General features: G+C 36.1%; 1 protein-coding gene across 1 annotated transcript in view; it reads left to right on the plus strand.

Moving 5' to 3' along the window:
• The window catches only part of LOC128996997 (phosphorylated adapter RNA export protein-like), a 36,936-nt gene extending 20,552 nt beyond the window's left edge, over nt 1-16,384 (plus strand). The window contains exons 4-6 of the mRNA XM_054422568.1: nt 8,184-8,275; nt 13,267-13,456; nt 15,986-16,384. Coding sequence (XP_054278543.1) covers nt 8,184-8,275; nt 13,267-13,456; nt 15,986-16,281 — 578 coding nt within the window. The 3' untranslated portion in view covers nt 16,282-16,384. The remainder of the gene's footprint in view (nt 1-8,183; nt 8,276-13,266; nt 13,457-15,985) is intronic.
• The last annotated feature ends 217 nt before the right edge of the window (nt 16,385-16,601 follow it).

Consider the following 16,601-nt stretch of genomic DNA (forward strand, 5'->3'; position numbering starts at 1 on the left):
TATGGATACCGCCGCCTCTACGTGATGGACTCCAGGTATCCATATGGATACCGCCGCACCCAATGTGTTAAGTGTCCTTGCTTAGCTTCAGCTGTTCTCTCTGCAGGCAGATGATATTGCACAACACAATACAATCTACATTTCAAGATGTCAGAATTCAGTCTCAGACAACCGGTGCGCGAGTGTGCTCAACACAAAATTATACTAAAAAATGTCTGTATCAATAAGTCAGACCTTTAAATGTATTATTTTTATTTTTAGAACAAAATAAATAACCTAAACTTGTCTAAATGTTCAGTTTCATCCCTGCATTACGCATCATTAGAAAAATTAGATTCAAGATTCAACTACACATCGTCGAAATCAGAGGGTTAGGCTTGTACTTGCCTATTGCACGAAAAAGTAGATCCATATTATTATATCTGTACTATCTACCTAGTTTAAAAGTTTAAGTGAAGTTTTAAGTGCTACTATAACATAATTATTGATTGATAAACATCATACGCATAGTCCATGTCGATTTTGAAATATTATAATGAATGGTGAATGTTGACTATCTAAGATAAATCAAAGTATGTAACAAGAGTTCTCATTGGTCGAGAGGGGGACGATGTCGAAGTTGGACAACGTTAAACGTGGACTACGTTAAAAGCAGACACCGCCTCAATCAGACAACGATAAAAGCAGACAACGACGAAAATGGACACATTCAAATGTGTCCAAGCTTAACGTTGCACGCAAACGACGAACCTGGACACATTTATAAGTTGTCCAGGGGTGGCGTTGCACGACACGACGAATATGGACACATTCAAATGTGTCCAAGTTTAACTTTGCATGCAAACGACGAACCTGGACAAGTTTTTAAGTTGTCCAGGGGTGGCGTTGCACGACACGACGAAAGTGGACACATTCAAATGTGTCCAAGTTTAACGTTGCATGCAAACGACGAACCTGGACAAGTTTTTAAGTTGTCCAGGGGTGGCGTTGCACCACACGACGAAACTGGACACATTCAAAAGTGTCCAAGTTTAACGTTGCATGCAAACGACGAACCTGGACAAGTTTTTAAGTTGTCCAGGGGTGGTGTTGCACCACACGACGAAACTGGACACATTCAAAAGTGTCCAAGGGTAACGTTGCACGCAAACGACGAACCTGGACACTCTTAGTTTTTGAACAGACTGTACACCAGGCTCATCAAATTCTCAGTCTCGCTCGGTTGGTAAACTCTGAATGAGCTTCCTAAAACAGAAATGCCGTGATACGCCTTATTGTTACAAGGCTTCTTTCTAACACACTGTTACTAATACACTGTGTTGTAGTGACTCATAGTCCGCGAAACACATTGGACATTATAAATTCGGAAATTTAATTGCAGGTTTATTTGGTCGTTGTAAATGTTTGCTGGATATTAATAAAAAAATAAAACCTATGGGACCTGGATACACCGTGTCCCAAATGGATGGTTCAAATCTACAGCTTTTGTTCAATATACGTATTGATAATCTATATATATAAAAGGCAAAGCCCTCATTGACTGACCGTGACTGACTGACTGACTGACTGACTCACTCACTCACTCATCACTAATTCTCCCACTTCCCATTTACCTAGGAGGCTGAAATTTGGTACACTGATTCTTTAGGCATTAAATAGGAAAACTAAGTAGTTTTTATTCTGGTCGGACTCTCGGGCTCCGCCCCAGTGGCTCTGGGGTTTCCCATGTTAACCTTATGAGTACTCATATTTAAATGGAATTAATTAATCTTAACAGCTGTTTCAATTAAACAAGTTGGTTCTGTTCTATGATGTGCAATAGCATTAAAGTTACAAGAATTACCAACAGGGTGCAGCACTATTATTTTTTTAATTTATGACAGCTAATTTGCAACCAAAAGGTGGGTGAGCGTAGCGAACGAACTTCAACCTGGAGGCGAGTTAGCGTAGCGAACAAGCTAACCCGAAGGAAAGTGAGCGCAGCGAACGAGCTCCAACCTAAAAGTGAGTGAGCGTAGCGAACGAACTTCAACCAGGACGTGATTGAACTATGCGAACGAGCTTATCTTGAAAATTAAGAAGTTAAACGGGGCAAAGCCCACGGGTACAGCTAGTTGTCGTATAAAAGTTAATTAAGGCTCATTTTAAAACTGCCATATTTAAGTGATTTTTAGTACCCTTCAATAGTAATTAGCTGTCCATTGTTTTTGGCACATTTGAATCTTCAAAACATACATTTGCAATATGGAGCTGCGGCTGAAATCAAAATTTGTTAATGGTTTATAGAAACGAAATATGTGGAGTGTTTTTGTCTGGGAGTTTGTCCTTGGTTTTTCAATGATTGAACGTATCAGTCGTCAACCTCTAACATGGATAAACTAACAAAATGAAGCAAACAGATGCCTTATATTTTAACGTTTTCGTGGCGAAACAACTGCAATAGAGCAGTCAAATTGTTATGGATTATTTAATTACGGTATGTGTAAATGGATCCTGCTCGACTAAACCTGTTTCACAATGTGCAGTGTATCGTATCCTACGATCACATATCGTACCTACATAGGTTGAAATAATAAAACTCATTAGTTTGAGGATTATTTGAACAAAGCAGCAAAATAGCGGTGATACACAATGACAACATATCAGGCGTGTATTTGAGATCGTTAGTGAATCCACTACGGGTAATACTTTGCAAAACCGTTACGGAACTATAACTATAACTAAAAGGCCTAAGGGAGTATGTTTTATCTATGCTAAAAGCTACTTTACTTTAGTCTGACTGAGTTGTCAATAAAATATCTCCTTAAAAATGAAATATTTATTCCCTATTACTATAACATTAGTTTAACGAGTTTTTATGTATGCTGCTACAGGGAAGTCTGTGAGGTGTTTGTATAGTTCAATGTTGACAGTATAGTATAAATAAATACATTTTCCAAATTTGATCAAATTTTGTTTATAAACAAGCAAACAACAACAGTTCACTTATTCTCCATAAGAGTACTCTCCTATAGGGCTCTGCCCTGCCTGCCTTTAACGTTTCTACGTTATTCTTATGAATACGCTTAATATTGGAATTTTCAAATGTATAACGTAATTTATTTCATTATATCGTATAAATTTATACGAAAAGTAATTTGAAAATGATCAGGCTGCTGATCTATTGAAATAGTGTTTATTTATTCGTTGTTTCTTTTCATCCAGTATATCTATGGAACATAATAATTATTCTCTCTCGTTGCAAAGGACGGATATAGCACGGACGTAGGGGGTGGTGAAGAAAGTAATAAAGGTGAGCAGTGTTGAGTGTGGGAATTGATTAATGTATCTGCAATGCTAAAATGCTATGGGAAGAGACTGTAGACTGTAGGTTAAAATGGTTACGAAGCATTAATCGATACATATTTTCGATGTATACAATTGTTTACAATAGAAATTTACAACTGAGTTGACAACAGCTGATTTTTACTCCATAGAGGCTAAAAATGATTCTTACTCCCTAAAGAGTGACCCGCAACGCATGCATTAAAAACGACTGTGTTTATGTAGTATGACAAAAACAATATTATTATGAACCCTTGATGATTCCGCTCAATTTTGTGGATGCTTCTGCAAACGCCACCTAGTAGTTTAAACCTACCATTGCCAAGTGGCCACCTCAGCATACAAAAGTGTCAGTCACGAAATGGCTAACAAAATACTAAAAGCTTTTTGGTTATTAGAATTTGTAAGTAAATTGTAGTGGAAAATATAAACTTAGTTCCAGATCATAACAGCTGTTGCATTTGAGACTAAAACTTTAAGATGCTGTTTGACTTCTGGCCAATTGATCATACATTTAAATAGCTCATAAATGTATTTGGAAGAATTAATAATTATTTACCACTAGGCTTTCTATTGTAGCGAGAGAAGTGTCTTGCTTGCATTCAAACACAAAAATGAACACCTTAAATAAGTAAAATTAATTATGAGAAATATCAGAGATTCCAAATATAAACTTTCAATCCTAGCCAAAAAACAGTAACTAACTGAGAGAAACTTATCTTACATATTGGATATTGCAGTGAATCTATCCACTAGTGTGACGTCATGAACCTTCAGCATGGCGTGTTTTTCTAGTGGGGCCTTGGTCAAAATCCCAAACAATGGACTTTGACAGGTAGAATGTACAGTCAGGTCCCAAAACAAGAGACTTGAGACAAATGTCCATATTCGTCGTTGCACGACACGACGAGACTGGACACATTCAAATGTGTCCAAGCTTAACGTTGCACGCAAACGACGAACCTGGACAGGTTTTTAAGTTGTCCAGGGGTGGCGCTGCACGACACGACGAATATGGACACATTCAAATGTGTCCAAGTTTAACGTTGCATGCAAACGACGAACCTGGACAGGTTTTTAAGTTGTCCAGGTGTGGCGCTGCACGACACGACGAAACTGGACACATTCAAATGTGTCCAAGTTTAACGTTGCATGCAAACGACGAACCTGGACAAGTTCTTAAGTTGTCCAGGGGTGGCGTTGCACGACACGACGAATCTGGACACATTCAAAAGTGTCCAAGGGTAACGTTGCACCATGTTGCACGCAAACGACAACCCTGGAAACTTAATCTGTCCAACTTTAACGTTGTCCGCGTGTGTCGTTGTCCAAGTTCGGCGCGGTCCCGTCGAGAGGCCACGCTGCACTGTCATGTCAGCCAATCGACGTTCGTGTTTCAATGGAGCAAATGACGATTGCTTTGATGACGTGTTTTATTGTGGGAAGGGTTTAGAGATACATTGATAAATATCGAGAACCGATAGGTAGGATGTGTTTGTTTATAAAGAGTATATAAAGAGTAAATTAGGTTACAAGTTTAAAGCGGTGTGATTTCTATTGTCTTACAAAGACCTAGATTTGACGTTCAATTATGTCAGTTAACTAAATCTTGACATATGGCTTTACATAATATTTTAATAAAACATCAATTTTTCCGATTATATATCAATATGAATATTTTTGGGTCAAAACATTGATTGTTCCAATCGATCGTTGCCACCCCTTCACGCACGGAAGGAAGTTTAAGTTGTAGCATAGACTAACCAACACAAGCACAGAAAACATATTACTATAACCCAGAATGCCAACCGCATGGTAAAAAGCATTAAGTGTTTTGAGAGAGCTTTGCCTGTCAATCGTAGGCAGCGCCACCAGCGTTGCCATGCACTCAGCATAGCAACGCTGGTGGCGCTGCCTACGATTGACAGGCAAAGCTCTCTCAAAACACTTAATGCTTTTTACCATGCAGTTGGCATTCTGGGTTATAGTAAAATGTTTTCTGTGACACAAGGGAGCATGTTTTATCTATGGTTGTAGTTACGTCTACCCGGCTGGTTCACAGTGAATCCACTCTGCCCAGCCTTGCTCTTGGTATCATCATGAACATAAACACTTTTGTTATTATTTAAAACTATGGAATGTTTGTTAAAAGCACCTGAAGAAACATATTTTGCTGCACAGTGCACACGATTCTTTTACACTGTAGGCTGTGATTTTTTTAGAAAAAATTGTCGCATAGTTGCACATTAACTTATTGAAATTAATTGTATCAAACGTGCAGTCTTTTCTCTTTTATTAAGGAGATTTAAGTCCCAAACAAAACATATTCTTTCTTTTCTTGTAGGCTAAATTAAAAGATATCTTTACATATAAAAGTAAAGGAAAAAACTGACAAATGGCTGATAAATTCTGATAAGCCCATTTATAAATTAGAGTAAAGTTCCATCAGATCTATGCTTTAGTCATTGAATTCAAACATTTATTTTTAAATTAACACTCAGAAACTTTTGTTTAGTAGAATTATGCAAGCGACTGAGGGTGAGGGAGGGCATGTCAACCAGACTTTACAAAGGGCAAGTCTGCCATTCTGATAAACTTTCTCTTTTCCTACCCCTTGTCCCGTTAGACAGGAGAGGGGGAGGGGGTGCTTCACTTTACACTAAACGCTCGCAGTAGAGTTGAGTTGTTGTGGTAGTGATGTCATTCTATTACTGTCTGCTCTTCACAGCTCACTCATCAGCGGTTTTCGTGAAATCATAATTTATAATTTTTGTTGATAATCAGTAAAAAAATGTTGGCCTCCTCACCCATGTTCAAGGCAAAAAGTTAGGAAATAAAATGTTTTTAAAATGTGGTTTATTTTATTATTCTGTATTTAAAAGATATTGTAGTTTATTAATGTGTTTTCAGCTAGACTTAGTGACTTATTTATTTTCATAGTTTAACTCATGTTGAAGATATAAATAGTGAGAAAATGACATTATATATTATTTAAGTTCTAATTAATAACAATAATCTTTTTGGTAGGCCTCACTGATCTCTTTGAACTTTTTAGTTTACACACACTTCTATTAATTTCAATCTTTATTTTTAATTTCACATCTATTTATTCATAGCATGCAATAATGTATCAAATAGACAGTAAACACTGGTTATCAACTTTTTTTGTTCATCCTGATTTAAGAATGATCCAGAAGTAAAGAAAGCCAACAAATATAAATGTTAAAATTAAGTTACAATTTTCACATTTACTACATCATAAAATAAACTCTATTTTATTTAATACATGTCAATAATAATAAACTTAACGATTGCTTTATTGATATATAGGCTTATTCTAATTGTTAGTGAAGGGTGAATTTCCTTAGGCCAACCATAAAATTAGCAGTGTCCATTAGTGAGGTTAGGTCAGCAACTATCCTCTTGTTCATAGTTTTATTTTAGTACATTTTTACTTCAACTTTTTTTAAGGTAAAGGATCCATTACAGAAACACATGTTGTATTTAATTTTTAAAGAAAATCATGCCGTGCAGCATCGAATCGCATCGATTCGAATCAAAATTCTTTGAATCGCATTGATGCATCGAATCGAAAAAAATATGCTGCATCGCACACCCCTAGTCTACATACAGCATACTGAAAGCTGACAAAAGAAGAACTTCAGAAACTGGGAAGAGAGATCCTTCCACATCCCCGCTACAGAGCCGACCTCGCCCCATCAGCCTTCCATCTGTTTGGACCCCTGAAAGATGGTCTACGAGGGATATTAAATCAATCCAATGAAGAGATAAAAGACAAGTGCAAAAGTAGCTTCAAGATCAACCTTAAGAATTTTATTTTTATATCAGAAAAATGGGACAAGTGTAAAAAAGTTGCTTGGGACTATGTTAAAAAGTAACCAAAGTTTTGTACTGATTCAATATACCGTTTTTGAGCAATAATAACAATGTCTTGTATAAGTAAATTCAATAAGTATATTGAATGGCCCTCGTAACACATATAGTTATTACAACAAAGTTCAAAGGTACATTCATATTTTGAGGATAAAATAATTTTATAGGATTTTTTCTCAGTTTTGAGATTTCTGTAGCATTCATGTTGTATGTGAAGCTATAAAAGGGATTTCAAAATTAACAAAATGGTGCATGTTTGAGCTCTCTAGGTGGAATGGTTTTTAAGTTACATAATTTTGAAACAATCGTAAAACCGTAATTTTTTGAGATTTTTAAACCTGTTAAATTGAAAAATCAAAGGTCAGAAAAATGTTAAATTTCACATTTAAACTAGTTGTTGGTGGGTAGAACACCTGACAAACCTGTCAGCCAAATCTGAAATGTCGAGGTTCAATTAAATTGGTAAAATTAGTTGATTGGTATGGAATTACCCTAGAAAGAATATTAGGGCAAGTGTGAGACAAATAGCTAAGTAATGAAGGCAATTTCTTGTGTTTTACAATACAAAGTAAAATTACTGTTTTGAGGTCAAGTTTGATTTTTGTGAGAATAACGGGCATAACTTAGAAAGAAAGAGTCCAATCTGGCACAAGAAACATATTTTACACTATAAAAATTAAATTTTAATATTTCACTATCCAAATCCAATTTCTCTTTCATTATTCAATTAATTGCAACATTGACAGTTAGTTTGTAAAAATTGTATAATGATATTGTTAGCTCAACACAGCTTTGTTATTGTCTGATACTTTTTTTAAATGTTCATTATTTGACATTTCTGGTTTGGACCTATGTTAACTGTTCAACAGGTACAATTTTGTAACTATTTCTAAATAAATACAATTTTAAAAAATGCACTTATTTATTGGTCATTAAACGCTGAAGTTGTGTAATCTATTTTGCAGTAAATATTGTTTTGGTGCTTGGAAAAGAAAAAGCTATCGAACTCTATAATATAACCAAAGAAATTGAAGATAACGGTGGCATATATTTAATGGTATGTATATATTTATTTATTTTGTATATTTTGGTTTGAAAATATACTTGAATATACTTCAAAACGTAAAAATAGATCAGTTAGGAAAATTTTGTAAACTGATTGTTTAGATTATATATAGTTTAACCCTTTAAGCAGCGGCACTTTCTGCAGCTAAGGTTGTTTAGTTAACCCTTCGTCGGTGTCTTTGATTTTAAAACCTGATCGGTGAAACACTGAGTTTTTTTTTCGGGTGTTGAAACATTGGATGGACAATCAGTATAAAAACATATTAAAACCAAAACCTTACATAATCAATAAAACTGTTCATGAAATTTATTAAAACACTTACTGAACATAAGCCTACTTATAAAATATACAGCTAACAAAAACAACACAATCGAGGCCACACAGAGTTTTTTTCCGGGTTTTGAAACATCGACAAACCATTTTTTTCATACAAATATTATTACAAAAACGTATCAAAACCATAATCAATAAAAGTGTACATGAAATCAACAATTATTTATAAAATTATATATATTATTACAAAAACGTATTAAAACCATGTATGTGCACAACAAAATAAGTAAAATTTTCAACAACATTGTCCATTTTTATTAACTTGTATTCACTCTACTATTATCATCACTGGTTTTATATTGCCTATTTATAAGCACATTTTGTATTTTTTTCGTTCATCACTTTATATTAATATTTTTCATTATAGCTGTTTTGGGTTTATTTAGCTATTGTAAATTGTTTATAAATAAATAATTTATAAGATTCTATAAAAGTGTACATAAAATCAACAATTACATATTTTTTTTAATATATAGCAAATAAAAATAACAACACCATTGGTGACTCACGGAGCCGGGCACCATGCTACTTGACTCTTCAGGCCTCAACTGATTAATAGGGGTTTTACGGGGGAAGTGTGAGATCAAAAATGTTTTGTCATTTTCTAGAAAGATGCTAGTGAGGTACTGTTACTTCTAAAGCTGCCTTATGGTGAAATCACATATTTATCCATAAAAAAATGTGCCTGGAGGAAAGCTCCGTGGTACCATCGATGAAGGGTTAAATTTTTGGCTATTGATACAACTAGACATTCCGTACCCATGTTAAAGTTGTCGCCAGATTTAGGATCAAAATCCTCATAGTTGATGTGAGCCACCGCAAGATTGTGATAATATATATTACTAATTTCAGTCTATACACAAACTTGTTTACCAAGTCAAATTGATGGAACGAACTATTGTAAGCAACTGTTAGGACCCATCAACTATGTCAGTAAAAAAATAAGGTAGAAAAAAGAATTTTTGACACTACTGTTATTCTGTGACTGGCTCACATAACTAGGTTATTTTTAATAGAAAATTGGCGACAGCTGGTTCATGTAGATGGGATGTCTACTTCAGTATCCAATAGTCAATGGTTAAATCTAAAACATATAGATACCACTTGTTTGGTTTTCAAGATAAAGTAAACCTTATAGTTAAGGTGAGCTTGGAACTAAAGGGACAGATCATTTTTCAGGGTGCCCAATGCCCAGCTGAAATTATGAATGGAAAACCTTGAATTGTTTTTGGATTAAATTTGCATGGCTTATCGGACATTCTCTTATTCCATAGTCTAGACAAAAGATGTTTTGATGTTTTGAGATGTTTTGTGTGGATCTTGAACGATGATAAGTTTCTTTGTGTGTATTGTCCCTAGGGTAGTTTGTTTCATCAGGTTTGACCTTGAGGCTTAACAATGTATCTTTTATGTCCCTAAGTTCAGATTTTAAGTTGTCTAATTCGTCATTTTCATATGTTACCGACTTTGTTTGAGGTTTTATTAGGGTAACGCGTTCAGCTGAGGTTTGGTATTTTCTCTGATTTTTATTCCTAATAGCTCTTTGAGATTCAATTTTTAGCAGATTTTCGTTTAGCTGTTTAAGTGAGTTGTTTTCCATTCTAACTAGGTCATTACAAATCTCCGGTTTTATTCCCTGAATTACGAATTTTATTATTTTTTCATCATTCATATTGGGATCTATTCTGTGGGAAAAGTGAATGATTTCGTATAGGAATTGCATTGGAGATTCATTTTCTCCTTGTGTTCGATTTTCAAGGACCGTCTGTAAGTCATCAATTAATGCAACTGGGCTGAATGCTTTAATAAATTCAGACTCTAGGTTTGCCCAACTAGTTTCATTGTTTTCATGTTTGTAGAGTGCAAACCATTTATACGGGGTAGACGTTAAGTGTGTGGGGAAAAGTTCAATTTTAGTTTTTTCGGACCAATGGTTGCACCTTGATGCAATATTGAATTTTTGAATAAATTCATGTACATCTTCTGAAGGAAGACCTGAGTATGTGCCTGCTTTTATTAGGGGAAGTTTCTCTTTTGACTCATCAGCCATGTTTTTGTTGGTTATATATGATTTAGGTTGAGATACGATTTGTGTTGATGTGTTAGGGGTTTCTGGTTGGTTGTGATTTTGATGGGTTTCTTGATTTAAGTTTAACGAATTAAAGCTATGTAACAATTGTTCGTGTTCTATTATTGACCTGTTTTCATAAAGGTTTTGTGAATGTTCAGGTTCAGGTTGTGTTTGGTCGTCAGAAGTGTTTATAGTGTCATATGTTGGTTCTTGAAGTATTTTCTTGAATTTTAGCAAATCTCTAAACTGTTCTTTTGTTTTGTCTTCTAGTATGTTGTTAAAGAACAAGTCTGTTAATGCCTCAGCAAAACTAGGATGTCTAAATGCAGTCTTGAAAACATCTTTAGTGAAAGCTAATTTTGTTCTTAGATTGGCTAGGGTTTCGGTTTCAGGGATGGGTGGGAGTTGTATTTTATATTGACAAGCTAGTTGTAAAGCCTCAGTTTTGTTTAAGCTATATATGTCAATGTTAACAATTTCAAAATCTAAATCCATAAATTATCTTTTAAGTTTTAGTAATGTGACAAACCTACATAAGCTATTGTTACATTTGGTGGTTTTATAAGAGTTATGAGCCTAGCTAAGATATGTGTTTTTATTTGAGTTAGTGGCCTATATTGTTTTGTTCATAATCTTTAAGTTTTATCTTAAACTAACACCCTATACATTTTACGATTCGTGAGTCTGATACAGGGAGCGGCAGAAATATCTGACGGTTTTCAAGCGAGTACCGTCTGGCAGCCAAGTGGAGGAGGGTGGTGGGGAGCGGCTCATTCTCAAGGCCAAGTGAGACAATTTTAGTCGCCATAGAGCAGTGGACCGGTATACATCGCTCGTTTGTAGTTGAGGCGTATTTTAAAAATGGCAATTTTGTTGTTGATACGCAACGTAAGTTTCGTAGGCATTTTAATGTGGCTCGTGGGGAACCTATCCCATCCCGAAACACAATCGGATACCTTTAGATCCACAGGATCAACTGCAAAACGTAGGCCTACAGGCCGTCCAAGGTCAGTGAGGACGCCGGAGAACGTGGAGCGAGTGCGACAAACTGTGCTAACGAGCCCGCATCGCCCGGCGCGTGGACAAGCTGCTGCTCATGGCATGTCTGACCGCTCTACTCGACGAATTTTGCACTCAGACCTTCACTTTCACCCATATAAAATAGCAATCGTCCAAAAACGTCAGCAAAATTTGTCGAATAGAGCGCTCAGACATGCCATGAGCAGCAGCTTGTCCACGCGCCGGGCGATGCGGGCTCGTTAGCACAGTTTGTCGCACTCGCTCCACGTTCTCCGGCGTCCTCACTGACCTTGGACGGCCTGTAGGCCTACGTTTTGCAGTTGATCCTGTGGATCTAAAGGTATCCACCCACAATTTGATGGCGTTTCGGGATGGGATAGGTTCCCCACGAGCCACATTAAAATGCCTACGAAACTTACGTTGCTATCAACAACAAAATCGCCATTTTTAAAATACGCCTCAACGACAAACGCGCGATGTATACCGGTCCACTGCTCTATGGCGACTAAAATTGTCTCACTTGGCCTTGAGAATGAGCCGCTCCCCACCACCCTCCTCCACTTGGCTGCCGGACGGTACTCGCTTGAAAACCGTCAGATATTTCTGCCGCTCCCTGTATTAACTTAAGTGACTATAATTGACTATAAATAAACTAAAATAATTCACAAGTCATATAATTTGTTTCAAGATAATTTATTAAAATAAATGTATGATCGTTACTGTTTAGTTAAAATGCAAAGACAGCCTTCGCCGTGCGGCTGCCTCCACCATGCGAGTCCCATGCCTCACTTTAAGTTTAAGTTTCCTAAAATGATTCACTCGCTTAGCTTAGTCAAGAGGTGTTAGGTTAATGAGACATAATACTGCTTAAGGGTGTTACTCAACGTGTAATGAACAACAATTTAAATTTAGAAAAACAACAAAAGTTACAAAGTGTAACAACAACAAAAGAAAACTTTGAAAAGACAAAAAACAACAATAATAAGATAAATTAATTTACAATGTTAAATTTACAAGAAAAGAAAATCAATTGAAAATTTAAAAGAATTAGTTACTGACAAATTACATGACTTGTATGTTTGACAAAACTTTAGTTATATATTTTATTCTTTTTACATACTGTTAATTGTCCCAGAAGCACACGCACCGATACACGCACTCCCAAACTCTTGATCTTCTTTCTCCGGTGGCCCGTGGTGATCTCCTCGATTGTCCTCTCCAGGTCCTCCAGCTCCAAGACTCGTCACCCCTCCATCTTCTTCATTAGCCCTTCTCATTGGCTGATTACCGATAGGGTGTGTGGCTTATAGGTTAACGATGTTTCTTGGAAGTCAGCCCTACCGGTCATCGCCTAGCTCACATCAGCTGGGAAAGGAATTTGTAAATCGATGCGCATGCTACTGTTCAACTCTGTTCACACCAACTGGTCGACTAAGTGTAATGTGAACAGAGTGTCTGCTTAGATGAGCACCGTGGGTACGGGGTTAATCCCCTTTCTTACAGTAGCTATGGTACTTAAACGTTTTTGTGACAATAAAGCTTGATTTGATGTCCACAGAACGAAGAAAGGAGACGCACATCAGGTGGAGTGTATCTGCTGATGCTCAAACGAGATGACACCATACAATCTAAAGATATGAAGAAAATATTTGCAGATGACCTCACTGTTGTAAAAAATCTTAGGAAAAGAGCTTATAGGAGGAAAAAGAAGGCGAAACTACAAGATCTCAAAGAGACCTTGATTAGAGGTAAATCTTATCACACAAAATCTAGATAAGGGAGTTTCCTGGAAAGGAATAAAATTCAGGTAGATTACCTAGGAAATTTAGTCTGGCGGCTTAAACAAAAAATGTGAAAATGCGGCTTACCCATTTAGTCAGACTAGGGACTTTGCTTTTAATAATAGAATGATGAGAAATGATTGAAAATAATTTTCTAAAGAATATACTTTCTAATTATAAGTGATTTGTTGGATCAGAATATTGGAGTTAAGCCCCTGAACTCTTTTCTCAGGTTTAGTTTAACTGAACGGTGCTTATGAATAGTTCTCTGCTAATGGGTTCCTACTTAACCAGGATAACTCATTCATATTTTCTACAATTATCTGTGATAACTCTCTGTAAATCAAATCCTTAATAAGCCTATTTAAGGTTATTTAGTTTTTACATGTCTTTTACAGAATGCATCGCCTCCTATTTTATTATGAATACGCACTAATTATACGTATTTGTTTTTATATGGTAATAAAGATTGATTTAACTATATCACTCTATAACATGAACATTTTCAGCAATCCGACACATACTTTCTTAAAATTCATTGTAGTAGCCCCAGAACTGTAATAATGACTAATATTGGTTATATTGAAATGAAATGCTTTATTGTCGTTAAAACTAAGTACAAAGTTCATGACAATCGTCAAAAGAAAAAGAAAACAATCAAGATGGCTCTGGCATTACCTGTCATCAGTTCCAAATTGTAACTTTCGTAGAAGCTACATGTTTCGGCGAGCTGCCATTGTCAAGCATACAGTCCAGGAATGCACATTAAAAATCCGCTTGTATAGCTTCGTTGTTGGTTTACATGTATGACACTTAACACACAACACATAAATAAATAAAATATTAATTTGATGATATCTTTAACTTTAAGACAAATAGTACAGAGTGGCCGACAAGTCCCTTTACATTACACTAAAAGTAAATTCGATTGGTGTTGATAACATCCATAGAAATCTATTTAATCATAAATTTTCTGTGGAGTACACCAAGTGAACAACATTTTTAGACCAAAACATCGGCATGTATACGTCCATTGTCTCGGCAAACCTTCACTCGACTCAGAGTTCGTTGGCTCATTCGTTTCAGCATTTCTGGGGTAACTCAAGCAAAGGCCGCCCTTACTCTCTACTGGGTGTCGCCGCGTCCTAGGGATGTGGCAGTGGTTGGGAAGGGAGAGTAAGGCTTTATTCTCTTCCCCACTTCTTCACTTCTCTCACCGATCTTACTCCTTACGAACGAATATTTGCTGATCAGTCGTGTTTGTTACATTTTAATACGTACTGCAATTTTGTGTTGAGGGACTTTTCGGCCACCCTGTAGATCAAATTTATTATTTCATTGTTCGAAAGAATAGGCTCCCCTTTCCTTCTCCCGGCTTTGGGCAACCCTAACCCAACGTCCAAACAATTGTTTTGCGTTCGGTCAGACGTAAGTAATACAAAATCTAAACCTAAATTGTCATTATTGTGCTAGTATTTTATAGAAAATAATTATTTTGGTGTTATCTTTATTGTGTCTCGTTCTTGTAATTCTTTTGACTCCAGTTTTTTTCATTACTTCAAAGGTACCAAACTGGTTAGTGAACAGAATATTTAACATCCCTGTAAAAAGTTGGATTTTGAGTCTTGACTCGACCGCAAAACTCAACCAATTTGTTCCTCGAATATGTTTGATCAACATTGCTTTGCCTTTATTTAATTATGTTAATTGTTTTGGTGTTTATTCTTGCTTTCTGTTGTTATTTTGCTCAGAATCTATTGTATTCCTGTAAGCTTGCTGTCTCCAGTTTTGTTTTCACTACCTCATAAACACTGATTTATTTTCTAGGTTATGTTTACTTGCTCCCGTAACAGCCCGGTATTATGACAGCTCACTGCCACCGCCACCTGGATTTTACTCTAAACTCTCGTTTATAAAACCAGCGTTAGTTTTGACTCGTTTATGTTGGTGAAATCAGATTTCCTTAACTGTGGTTTAAATCATCGGTTAGTTTTAACCGAAGTTTAACTAAACCATCGTTAGCGAGAATTCGGTGAAATCGTGCCTAAAGCTCTATGTTTAAAACGGTTAAAAACTATGACTTGCCAAACTACTTAAAAAAATTAACGTCAATTCCAATTTTAAATAAACAAATAGATTTAATTCCTCACCTTAGCAACTGTGGTTGATTTTTCCCTTGATGATATTTGTCATCAAGGATATTGACATATCTACTACTGAGTCCATAAATTAACAATTAAATTTTGTAAATGTAATATATGCAGTTTTAACCCATATCTGTGATGTCATGTATATTTGTTAAACAAAATCCTATAGATGGATCTAGTTAATACATATTTAAATTAGTATCCCATGAAATCACTTTCTATATCATTATTTTTAACTAAAACTATAATTGCCAAGGTATAACTTAGCCTATTTGCTTTCATTGGGTGGAAAATATTAAAACCTCTGAGTTTTCTTACAATTTTTTAACAAAAGTTTTAATTGTTCCAGAAAAACTTTTAAATTTGAACACCATGGTTGGTGTGGAAAGTTCGGGGGCGAAACAATCACCTGCTGAGGTTGCCGAGAGCAATAATCTGGAAGAGGGGGAGGTAGAACTGAACGTAACCAATCCTCCGCCTTCGCCAGCGACCGACCAAGACACACCACCATCACGTGCGCTCGCAAGCAGCGAAGATGAGACTGAAATAGCAAGGAGGGAGAATCATGGTCGAACAATCATCACTTACGAAGACGATGACGACGACTATCTAGATATAGATGTGGACGATATGGATGTGTTTTGACTTGTAATATCAACCTCACTGTATATACTGTAATATTTTTCTAATGTATTTATACATTACCGTTCGACTCATTATTTTTTTAATTATACAAATTGCGAAGTGATTTGCTTGTTTTTAACTTATGTTGGTGAATTTCCCTGTATGTAGGTAGGTATAGTACTGACTTTTGGATACACAGAAGTAGGCATTAGTCCAGTCAAGGAATGAGGTGTAGAGTGCGTGAGCAGGTAACTAAGCGATTCCTTCAGAAACTTGTTCAGGGGGCTTATGGTGTTAACATACCAAAAGTCCTGACTCCTAGGTGTTGAGCCAGGTTGGTG

The sequence above is a fragment of the Macrosteles quadrilineatus genome, unplaced genomic scaffold, assembly GCF_028750875.1.
Source record: "Macrosteles quadrilineatus isolate MER2022 unplaced genomic scaffold, UCM_ALF_1.0 Scaffold_6__1_contigs__length_79288215, whole genome shotgun sequence".
Lineage (NCBI taxonomy): Eukaryota > Metazoa > Arthropoda > Insecta > Hemiptera > Cicadellidae > Macrosteles > Macrosteles quadrilineatus.